Genomic DNA, 12,648 nt, shown 5'->3' on the forward strand with positions numbered 1-12,648 from the left:
ACGGAACAAACCTGGCGAACTGGAAGCGAACCGTATAAGCGAACCCCTGAACATTACAAGATTGAGGTTAGTTTGATCACAGACTTCATACCTTCATTTCGATCATGGTCCGGAGTGCAAGCGAAATCGTTACCGTGAATGCGAACGCAAGGGGGTAGGGATAGGGAAAGACCACTTTGAAATAATTTACCAATTAAAATGCTTCTTCACTATAGACTCTTATTCTCTGGTAATGGAAGGTCAATCCCATTGTCTCTCCTAGGGACGAGTCTTTATTTTTACCCTTAAGGCTCTGTTACATGTTCATGATCTCTCCAAATTGTCAATAGTTTCCCTTTTATACTTCTGTTGGCGGCGACCCCCCCCCCCCCTTCCGCCTCCCTTACCCCGGTCGAATTATGATTGAGCCATTACATGGGCTCCTGCTGGTTACCCAAACCTTCTTCAGAGGAATATCTGAATACCGTGCTCCTACCTGAAATTTTCTCATCAATCATGATCCAGAGGGCGAGCGAAATTAACACCGCAAGGGATTTGACAAATCCCCGGGGGGGGGGTAGGGGTAGGGAAAGACCACTTTTATATTGACCGATATTGAAATGCTTTCTTCTTCGGGAATTGAAGTTCGACTCCCTTGTCTCTCTTTTATTATATTAATATGCAATTGACACGTTTCTCATACTACCCGCCTCGATTAGCTTCGCTATCTTGCAGGTAGTCTTCATTTATAAGTTAAATTGTGAGTATAAACAAAGATGTTGTTGTTGTTGTTTTATAAACCTCCTTTTTGAAAGCTGGATAGAGAAATATATGAACCACTTACATCTAGAAAGGTTGAGAAAGTGTATCCATCATATAAAAGTCCGTCATTTGATAAGAAATATGCAGCGGGAACTGAAAGCACCGACGTTTTACACTAAGTCGGTAATCCGCAATCCGTAGTCCGTGATACACGGGTTTTTATATTTCCCAGAAGTATGGACGTTACTGAATGACATACATACCGTTGAAGAAAAGCTGCTGACCATCGCAAAGGGAATCAGTGATCAGCGATCAGCTGTATCAGCTAACCCAACGCAAAATGGTTCGGAATTACTGATGAGTAGTCCTTTTCCATCATTGTTCCAACTGAAGTTTGTTGTTGTCAGCACACAAAGGTATGTGCAGATCAACTGGAAAGAGAGTGGTAAGTTTTGAATGATTCACTTTCTTTGATAAGAATCGAAACTTTTTGCGCATGGAATGATACATACGATGAAACGAACGAAAAAAAGATGAAAAGATAAGAAGGCCTCTTAAGTCATCATTAGTAGTTCTATTCAACTCATCCTCCGGTGATATTTTCGCCAACTCTTTTTTCCTTTTTTTTTGCATTTTTTCTCCGTGCGGGAACATAACATATTTTTGCAGATTTTAAAAGAATACCTTGAAAATGAAAAGACCACAAAATTGTTATATATGATCAAGTGGTGTTCTCGTTTGTTTCGTTTTTGGTGTAAATGTCGTAAATAAGTCCTTTTAATGGTGCTAGACATTGTTGAAACCTGCTGAGGGCATTTTGTTTTCAGTTAGTAAACCAGGTTTCCAGAGTTGGTGGTTAAAAACAGTTACCGCTGTAAACTGTAGGTTGGGCGTTGTGCAGTCATTTGCCCGGTTTGCCAATTCATTGCATGGTTTGCCAGTCCACTGCTTGGTTTGCCAGTTCATTGCCTGGTTTACCAGTCCATTGCATGGTTTGCCAGCCCATTGCATGCTCGCCCAGCTCATTGCATGGTTTGCCAGTCCATTGCATGGTTTCCCTGTCCATTGCATAGTTTGCCAGTCCATTGCATGCTTTACCAGTCCATTGTATGGTTTGTAAGTCACTGATGCCCAGCCATTTTATTGTTGACATTTCCATTTCCTGTTGATTGCTTGTGTTCAGTCAGTCTTGGGAAATTTCTGTTAGTCTCTCGAATGTAGGAGGCTTGGCAGTCAGAACACTGGATCTTATAAACTGCTCCCTGCCTTTTCGTCAGCTTTTCCCTTTCTTTGATGTTGGTTAGCAACTGATGTAGTGCAGTAATGGTTTGTGGGTGATGCAGAGATTCAAGGGGTGTAAGATGAGCAACCGAACATCAATGACACATCAAAACTGACCAATTGCTACCCAATTGTACCAAGTAACTCTTACAGCCAAAATGTCACAGCTTAACTGAGATCATTGTTGAATATGATAATGATTTTTTCTTCTGCTTAGTGATTTCTGTAGAGTTCGTGTGTATATCGGTCAAACTGTACTGCTCTAAAAATTTGATGTACTGTCTTACTAAATTTTGCAACACTGACAGTAATTTCTGAATTATGCTTGCACTGGTAAGTGTTTTCTTATTAAGAGAGGATGAATCATACATAAGTTTCTAATGGCTTGAACAGAAGTGAAAGTCACAGGGGTATCAATGAATAGATACAAAAACTTAGATACTTAGGCCTTGTATTTGTGTTTCTTTGTCAATCAGTGGTGTAGCTTTCTTACTCTCCCTTTGTCGTTTCCTTGTCTTTGTCATGCAAGGACACTATTTTCTCAGAAAGAGATCAAGCAAGGACCAATTCAAACTTTGCCATTGTTGTAAATAGCAGTCAACTGACCTAGTAATGCTAGCTAGTATAAAAGTGTCGACAGGCCTGCGGAACTCCTACCAATGGCTAACTTCAAGTTTTAATTTACCTAATCATTCTAAGCAACATATGGCAATCTGCGGTCTTTCCTTCCACTTAGGTAGCACGGAAAGCCGTAAAAATCTTGAACGAAAGCTCATCTTTCAAACCGGCAGTCTAAATCCCACAGGGGTCAACGAACGCTTTTCATTCGACTAATTTATTCGTGTTTTTCTCGTTGCCATGTTCCCACCAATAACGTAGCTCCATTCTCTGCCTTTAAAAGCACACACAACCCACAATTCCTCTATTCGCTCCAACGAAGGGCTAACGCTCGAAACGTCAGCTTTTATAATCGTTACGGTGGCCAATTTACCACTTCAACTTTGTTGATATATCCAAGTTATTTCGTTACTCCCACCGACGCAGCCCCAAACAGTTTCTTTCGAAACTATCAGCCTTTACACCAACCATGAGGCCAGCACGCCTCCAAATGCCAAGTGTAAGGTGCCATTTTATTTCTCCCACACCACTCAGAGTTAAAAAGTTCCCTGCCTATCACCCCTGACCTAGTTTATCAGTAAATTTGTGTTTTCATTCGAAATTAAATTACTTTTTTAAGGTTAAAAATGTGACCTTTTATCATGGGGCATATCATTCTAGATACTGTGCCTTTTTGGCAACATAGAAATATTTCAATATATTCATGAGCCTTTACTCCCTAAACTCAGAACAGATACTTGTCATACTCTTTTCTCTACATTCTCTGTGATGCTGACAAGGAGAATTCTTTAAACAATTAAGCTTCTTAGGCTGTGGATCATTTCCATTATTCTCAGGATTTTAACAAATGATTTAGTAATTATATAGTACTGTCAGGAGAACTGAGATGCTTTAGTTCCCCTCTAGTTACTTAGTGCTAAATTAATCAAAGGACGGGTATATGCAGCTGTTTGCTGAAAGGTTGTGGGAAAAGTGCATGCGACAATCTTGATAGGTAATCTGGGTATCCGGCAATCATTGAATTTTGATTAGTGAAACAATTAAAGATGGACAAGGGAACTAATCAGCAGGGGATAAATACCGACATGACCGACGACAGAACATTAAGGAACACAGTGGTCAAACGTCAGGCATGCGCGAGGCTATCAATTCTTACCGGCCGGTCGCCAATTTCCTGCGCAAAACGACAAAGGAAAACATAAGAAACAAGCATTGTCACGGAAAATAAGTGAAAGAAATTTTGAAACGTTCCTAGAAATCTCTTAAAAAAATGTAAGGGAAAAGAAAATTTGGGACTTTTCAAACACAAAGCTCATATAAGTACGGGTTGAATCACCATTCTGTTTTGAGCTTTACCAAAAAAGTTATATGCTTTTAAAACACAGTCAATTTAGCAATGGCATATGTGTTTGATGACAACTTGATTCTGACACCCTGAAAGCACGCCAGTTTGTCATTACAAAGTTGGCACATGTGCTGACCTTTGACTGTTGTGTTAGGTTCGCTCAGTACTTTCCTACAACAAGCTGGTTGTTGAGCGCGACCATCGGAACACACTGCTTTTTTCGACCTAACGATTGAATTTTCCTCTGCTCTCTTTTACAAAAAAAAAGACTAACTGAAAGAGCGGATTTGACAACTTGTCAAGTCGACGCTATTCCTCCCTTTCGGACCCTTGTTGATACTGTTGTTGTTGTTGTTCTTTTCATGCCAGTTTTATTGTGCAGTGATTGTGATTAAAATTTACGAGCTTACAACATAATCGATATGTCTTTTTCTAGATCCCTTTGAAGAGTTTGGCTTTTAGTTATCTGAGTACTCCTGACAAAGACAGTGGCCTGAGCTGCCTGCAGTCAGCCTGCATAAGGGAAAATGTCGATACAGTTAGCGCAATCTTGAATTATAGTATAGATAAGCTTGACAGTGTAATAGCGTTTAGCATTAAGATTGGCTGGAATGCATCACGCTTCGCTGGCAAATCCATTTACACCGTCTTGAGGCAGCGTGACTCGAAAGATCATCGACAGATTAGCGAGTTTGTGGAAAAAGTTATCAAGCATTTCCAAGGCCAATCACTTTTACATTTGGCTGAGAAAAGGGGACAAGTTGAGCATGTTAGAAGACTACTTGAGTGCGGAGAGGATGTCAATTTCAGGATGCCTGATTATCTCGCCCTGAGAGAAACACCTCTTATGTTGGCGGCCAGCTTTAATGAGGTAGATGTTGTAGAGTTTCTTGTTGAAAGAGGAGCATCACTAGAGCTCGAAGATAATAGAGGGTTCACTGCATTACATCACGCTGCGATGGGTGGTAAATCAGAAAATATTCTTCGACTAATACAGCTCGGATGTAATGTTTCAAAGGTAGATCATAAGGAATCCTCAGGGATGCACCTTGCGGCTAAAAACGGTCACACAGAGGCAGTCCGTCTCCTTTTAGAGCATGGTGCTAATGTAAAGATTGCCAATTGCATTTTTATGATTCCTTTTACATTAGCAGTAAAAAATGGCCACCTTAAAACAATCAAATTGCTGTTGAAAAATGGGTGTGATTTCAGTGTTGTTAACGATGAAGCAGGAAGGCTTCCCTTCGCCATGCTGTGGAAGGTGGACACGTAGATGTAGTTAAACTCATTCTGCAAAGCAATTGCAGTGTATTTGGCAGGACGAGTAACGGGGATACAGTTCTTCACTTAGCAACCAGTCTTGAGTTAGTTCGTTTACTTGTGGAGCAGGGAGCCGACATTCACGCAAGAAATTACTTTTACAAAACCCCATTACATGCAGCTGCTGGAAAGGGCCTATCTGACACAATAACCTTTCTCTTAGATCAAGATGCCGATATTAATGCAGCCGACGAGGCAGGTTACTCTCCTTTGTTGGACGCTCTTTACAATGGGCGTGGGGATGCTGCTTGGGGGTTTTGATCAGCCAAAATTGAGATTTAAGAATGAGATCCACAAACGAACTTGTCCTTGGGGAGGAGGATGTGTTCATGTAAGCTGCCAAAGAAGGGCTCACAAATGTGTTGCAACTCGTTATGGAAAGAGGATTCTCTGCAATTGATACAGGATATAGATGTTGTATGACACTCCTGACCGCAGCGGCTGGGGGTGGCCATTACGACACAGTCGTTTTACTGCTAGATAAAGGAGCTAACATAAATTGCGGTATTGCAACACAAATTACAGAAATGGAATGTGACAATAGTGACGGTGAGAGTGAAGATGGCGAAGGAGATGAGGAAGACGAGTACAATCCAGAGGACTGTATTTCGCCATTGAATCATGCCTTGTTTGCGAAGCACATCGAAGTAGCAAAACTTCTGATCAAACGTGGTGCCATCAAGTCCGCCTGTAAGAGAGACGGCATTGATATTAGCACTCTTGCAGACCTTGCTGCCAACGATGCGGATCTTGCCCAACTGCTCTCTGATAATGGCGTTAACCTCGTCAAGGTGGAAGATGACAAAACTCCACTAATATCAGCCCTTTCCAAAAGAGAATATCTTTCTATTCCCCGTCTTTTGGAGAAAGGTGCGGATGTCAATGCAAGGGATGAAAGAGGGGATACTGCGCTTTCTATCCTTCTACAGTCCGCAGCACCCATTCGTGCGATGGAACTTGTGAAGCTCCTAATGGAGTACGGTGCCGACATCAACATCAAGAATGGCAGGTCTGAAACGCCCCTTCAGATAGCTTGTTCTGCGAATTTAGATAAAGTAGCTGAACTTTTTCTGGAACTTGGCTGTGAACCAAACGTTCATGATGCTAACTGGTATTTTTCTCCACTTTATTATGCCGCTCAACACGATAATACTCGACTTGTCAAGACATTGCTTCACTACGGTGCATGTCCTGAAGAGAAATCTTATGGAGAGAAATCGACGCCCTTACATGCAGCCGCAAGTTCAAATAGTTTGGATGCTGCAAAACTGTTATTGGAATACGGTGTGAATGTGGAGGCCAAAAACTCGTCGGGTAGTGCGGCCTTAATTGAAGCAGTAGGTGTTGGTCGTTTACCCATGGTCGAGCTTTTGATACGTCATGGAAGTAATGTTCATACAAAGGACAAATATCCCTTCCTTTTCATGCTCTAAAAAGTATGCAGTTCTTGGAATCAGAGACTGAAGGACTGACCAGCCTTATCAGAACTCTTTTGGATCATGGTTGCAGCGTCAAGTCTACTGATGAATATGGAAGATCTCCCCTTTACTATTTCCCGTTAATAGCCACGAGGGAAACATTTGAGCTTTTTGTGAACCATGGAGCCGAATTAAATTTACGAGATATAAATGGTGAGACGCCGTTGCATTTTGCCGCAAAAGATGGTAACACAAAGTTCTGTTATTGAGTGGCTCCTTGAGCAAGGAGCGGACTTGACATCCCTGGACAAGGAAGATCGGTCGCCTCTTCATGCTGCCGCTTACGAAGGCTGCGCAAGTTCCGTTGAGTTATTGATTGAACATGGTGCAAATGTTCATTCAGCTGACATGTGGGGTTGGAAACCCTTGTATTTTGCTGCTGCCGGAGGACAATTTGGAAGCTGTGAAATTTTGGCGCAAAATAGAATCGATGTTGGTGCTGAAGACATAAAAGGAAGAACCGCCCTCCTCCTAGCAGCAAAGTATGGTTGCAGAGAGGCCGTCGAATCTCTTATTCATCATGAAGGCGACGTGAATGCCACACCTCCTAATGGGCAAACAATTTTAGGAGCGATAGCAGAAAGTTATCTCTTGGACAAGCACTTAATAGAAGCGTTTCTTGAGAGTGGTTGCGACCTGCATGTTGTTGATAAAGTAACTGGTCGAACAGTTTTACATTTCGCTGCAACATCGGGGAATGTCACTGCTCTGAATCATATTTTGGATCAGGGCTGGACATTGAGGTAAAGGACAACAATGGAGACACTCCTCTTCACAGAGCAGCAGCTAGAGGAACCCCAGAGATCGTGCAACGACTTGCTGAGAGGGGCGCAGATATCATGGCGGTTAACCATAAAGGGCAGACTCCTTTTCTAGTTGCTGTTGCTGTCGGCTTAAAGCGGGACTGTGACGAAAAACGTCAGTTTCTCCGATCGCAATGAAATTTTGTGTTTGGGATCTCAAAACGTCAAGGAATAACTGTATCGATTTTTGAGTTTAAATTCCTACGGTAAGTAGTATCTTTTGGACGATCTTTTTCGAGGCTGTTGAATCCGATTGGAATGTACTGAATCTGGCCGAGGAGGTATGGGGAAACCGGTAGAGACGTCATCCAATCAACCAAGACATAAAGTTGTCAAAGCCATGAGTGTTATTTCCATGGTTTTATAAGAGTAATAAACGCGAAAAGTTCGAATCTTACGATTATAATTTTAAGCTGGCATATCACAATGCCTTCGCCTCGATGTGTTGTGCAGGGATGCAGCAATAGATCAAATCCACAAGATGGAATCTCTCTACACGACTTCCCAGTTAACAAAACCCTTGCTGCGAAGTGGAAGAACTTTGTCAGACTTCACAGAAAAAACTTCGATCCCGAAGGCCGGTTTGTTGTTTCTGAGCATTTTTTAGAATCGTGTTTTTCAAGAGCATGCCATTTAAAAGGGGCATTGAGAAGATTGTTACCAGGATCAGTGCCAACTAACTGGAAAAGTTTGAGAGAAAGCCGCGGTAATTACGAGAAAACCTCAAGTACTTCATCGAAGGATCACGCATGGTGAGTCGACTTTTCTAATCAATTTTTCTCAACTATTCCACACCTGTAGGAAATATCTTAACAACACATAAACTGTATAATTTTCCAAGCTTTCATTCACTATTCGTTATTCGTTGGTTTATTGTAACTTGTAGTATAGTATTCTGGAAATCTTTCTAAAAAGTTCTTCGACAGTTTGTCAAAGTGGAGGTGTTAGTCGCATTCATTAGAATGCAAAGACGTGACCGTCCAGCAAAATTCAAATTTCGTATTTATCAAATGTTCATAATATTTATAATATTAATTGATCTATATAGACTATGAAGGAGATTTTTCATTCGAAGACAGCGATGTCACTCTGCCCGGCAAATCCTGTAATAGAGATAAACCATGAACGCGAAGTGCATCCACAGCGGAACACGGCATAAAACGTCACTGATGGTATCTACAGTGAACTTGATAAAAAGGTTATTGTGATGTTCAACTGTTTGATTTTAACTCATTATACGTACACAGCTGTACGTTGCTTTCTCTACTATAAGCTGTCTTCTATAAAACAATACCGATGTCTATTAATATTGATCTTATGTGATCTCTGCATGCAGCTACCGACATCTACATCGTCAGATTTCGCGAACGGGTCCCAAATCATTGCCGATTCTGGTTCTTTGAATAACGATGCTTCTGGGGATCGAGAAGTATCTTCGGAGTTAACGGGAAATTCCACCGCTGAGATTGCCATTTCTCATTTCGAAGCAGATGAGCTTGCGGCTTCGTTTCCCGCCAAGGAAACAATAGATTACCAGGTAAAAACAAGAGAGATTTTGCATGCGAACACACGCGATCGTGTCAGTACATATAAACAACACATGGCCAAGTCAAGGAATTCCAACGTATTTGAGTCAAATTATATCATTAAATGCTCCATTTTCGTCATTTTAGGAAGAGACTCACTTATACCTCCACCAGAGTTGCGACGCGTGCAAGTTTGTGGGAGACGAAAACCGAAGTAGACTTGAAGATCGCCTACAGGAAAAGGAAATCAAATTCCTCAATTACATTGTTTCTTTCATCAGGAAAAGTACTGTTCACATCACTTTCAAGGGAAGCTATCGAGGGAATGGTGCAGTAACTAGATGATCGATCACTTTCGCTTGAAGACAGTGATTTTGCCCTACAAGCTCTCTTGCCTTCGAGTTGTCTTGATTGGATGACGTCACTACGCTTTGACGCGTTACCGATGTCCTGCCGCTCATTTATTCAACAGCAATATGGCGGAAGGGCGATTTCGCAACGCAAAAGTTGCATTTTCTCGGCGGTCGTTGGCTAGATTTTTCTAATATTTAATACACATATGTTATTCAAAGTGCATAAATTCGAGATACTGTTGTAAAAAGGTTTTACAGAATGATACGTTTTTCGTCACAGTCCCGCTTTAGAGAAAGTAGCCAAAGTTCTTCTGAAGCAGGGAAGTAACGTTCAGCTTACGGATATAGATGGAAACACACCATTACATTTCACAGTAAACTTGCCAAGACTTCTCAAGAAAATTGTAAATAACGGTGGAGATGTTAATGCCGTGAATGTAAACGGTTTCACTCCCCTTCATCGTGCTTGTTTTTCAGAAAACAAGTCAACACTTGATGCCATGAAGCTTCTTTTGAAAGCAGGTGTTGACATTCATCGCAGGGATAACCTGGGGAACACACCTCTGCATATTGCTGTCTCAGAATATAGTTTAGAAAAAGTTTTCGATCTTTTTATTGAATATGGGGGCGAGTTTAAGGCTTCCAATCTGCTAGGAAGAACATGTCTACACTTAATGAGCAGGTTCTGTTTCTGCAGTACCAATTCTATTGACAAAGTCCTACTGCATGGAGGGCAAGTCAACGCTATTGATGAGCTCGGTAATACCCCTCTGCATCTTGCCCTACAGGAAAATAACGTGGTTATGACAAAAGGCTTGCTGAAGCATGGCGCTGATCCTGGAGCTGTTGATTCTAAAGGAAGCACGCCTCTGCACGTGGGTTGCTTTTCAGGGAGCTGGGAAGCTGTTTCAGTCGTGATTAATTACAAAAGGTATAACACCGGTTTTTAATTGTTTGGAATGTTACACATTTTCATTTTCTTCTGTTTTTGAAGTGACAGTCTAAGCCACACTGTTTTTTTGTATACCGTGGCTCCCTTATATCAAATTGAAAAACTGCTCCTATTCTGGGTGATATCGTTTTAAAGACAGCGGAAGGAACACCAGAGCGTGTGTGAAAGATAAAAGGTTACGTTGTAAATTTATGTGATCTTAAGTTCAGTGAAGTGCCATTCAAGTTCGTTTTATGATATTAAATGGGAAAATTTTTACATTATGCTCCCATCTGAATAATTTGTTTTCAGCAATCTTGAGGCTAAAGACGACAAAGGATGCACTCCCCTTCATATCTGCACAGTGTTTCATCAGAACTGCTGTGCGCTTCAACTGGTTAGAAAAGGAGCGGATTTAGAGGCCAAAGACAGTGAAGGAAGCACTCCTCTCCATATCGCCTCTGCTTTTAGTGACGTATCCACGGTCAGTTTGCTTCTGGAGCACTGGGCGAGTGTTGAATCAAAGGATTCTGAAGGCGGCATTCCCTTACACACCGCTGCTGCACTTGGCAAGGTAGAAGTCGTGCGGGTCTTAATTGATGCTGGAAGCGATGTCAATGCGTCTGACGTTGGTGACGATACACCGCTGCATGTGTCTGCAGGCTCTGGTTACACGGAGGAAGTCCGCTTGGTGCTGGATAATGGGGCAGATTTAAATGCCATGGATAAAGAAGGCCGTACACCAACTGAATGTGCAAAATTGTTTGGTCATGAAGAGATAGAACAGTGCCTTGAGGAAAGGCGGTCATTGACTGCGTGACATTCATAATTGTAGCAGCCAGTATTGAAACGGCTTTTGTTCTATTGGTATTTTGAGGTCAGACATTTTTTGTAAAAGTTTACTTATTTTGAAAGTCAGTTGAAGCGTATACCCGCGGCTGTGGGTAAAGAAACCCGTGCATCAGCTGTATTGCGTAAATGATGTGATCAGCAATGTGGAAGATCATGTCGATGCTATCAGCACGAAGATTAATCAAAGGATCGGCCTAATCAAGAGAATCAGGAATGTATTGCCACTACAAACTAGAGTTACCTTGTATAATACCCTAATCCTCCCTCTTTTTGACTACGGAGATGTTATATGGGGGAACAAGAATAATGACACTATAATGTCAGAATTACAGAATAAAGCTGCTAAAATTCTGCTGGGGCTCCCATCTCGAGGCTCGTCAACCGAAGCACAGAGGAGTTTAGATCTCAAGTCGTTCTCCGCAAGAAGGTTTTTTCATCGCTGCATTGCAATCCACAAATGTCTGATCGGGGAAACTGAATTTAACTTTAATTTTATCAAAAATCAAGCTGTCCATTCATATAACACAAGATGTTCCAATGATCTTCGTTTACCCCTTCCTCGAACTAACTGGGGTAAACAAACATTTATTTATCAAGATGCGAAAGACTGGAATAGTCTTCCAACTGATTTGAAAAAAACATCTGTTATCTATTTTTAAATCCAAGCTAAAAACTTTTTTAAAAGATTTTGATGAATTTTAAACTTTGATATTTCAATCAGTTATCGATTTTAAGATTTTGACTCTTTTTAAATTTATTTATAAACACATTTTATTTTATTTAATATTATTGTTATTACTATTATTATTTTATCAGTTAAGGTAATAAGTTAAATTAATTTAACTAATTAGTTAATGAGGGCCCCACTGAAAACCGCTATAGCGAGTTGGGCTCCCTCGTTAAATATTATTATATTAAGTTACATATCAAAGATTGCTGAAGCATTGAGCATGTCTTAGACTGGCTTGTTAAAATGTATAGACTTAAGTATGGAAAAGAATGTTACATTCTCAAGCTGTTTTTCTGGTCTACTGTTGCTTTTGTCTGTAGTTCCCTTTCATTAGGTTTTAAAAAAAAATTGAAGACGTGGAAACTGATGATGTTATCACCTAGTTATGAGAAACAAAGCAGTGGCGCAGTCAGAAGTATGATTGTTTAGAGTTTTTACTATCCAAAGCTGCATATTTAGATTTTTTTAACTGAAAGGAAGGTGCCGAATACGCTTAGCGAGAGTTGGTAATTTATCAAATAACTGGACATCAAGCGGATTTTTCTCAGTTGGGATAGAGTTTTTCGCGCTTTTTCAACCGTCACAACCGAGTGATCGGGTCATCTGACGTAATCTTAAATCCCGCAATTGACACTCAAATGTTTTGTTGTTCGTCGGCATTCCTGGGTTT

The 12,648-nt window shown here is 41.0% G+C and overlaps 2 protein-coding genes across 2 annotated transcripts; both read left to right on the top strand.

The window, feature by feature from the left end:
- The first annotated feature begins 3,686 nt into the window (after positions 1-3,686).
- On the top strand, positions 3,687-12,268 carry LOC111323804 (uncharacterized). The gene is given in 9 exon segments (XM_088728845.1): positions 3,687-3,770; positions 4,422-5,226; positions 5,229-5,554; positions 5,557-6,729; positions 6,732-6,977; positions 6,979-7,507; positions 7,510-7,689; positions 9,766-10,396; positions 10,709-12,268. Coding segments are annotated over 9 exon segments (4,482 nt in total). The 3' UTR covers positions 11,217-12,268.
- On the top strand, positions 7,721-9,875 carry LOC148741278 (uncharacterized). The gene is made up of 2 exons (XM_088737800.1): positions 7,721-9,123; positions 9,260-9,875. Exons 1-2 carry the CDS (start codon positions 8,794-8,796, stop codon positions 9,455-9,457), a joined length of 528 nt encoding a protein of 175 aa, XP_088593926.1. The 5' UTR covers positions 7,721-8,793; the 3' UTR covers positions 9,458-9,875.
- Positions 12,269-12,648: the final 380 nt, after the last annotated feature.

The sequence above is a fragment of the Stylophora pistillata genome, chromosome 1 (genome assembly GCF_964205215.1).
Source record: "Stylophora pistillata chromosome 1, jaStyPist1.2, whole genome shotgun sequence".
NCBI lineage: Eukaryota > Metazoa > Cnidaria > Anthozoa > Scleractinia > Pocilloporidae > Stylophora > Stylophora pistillata.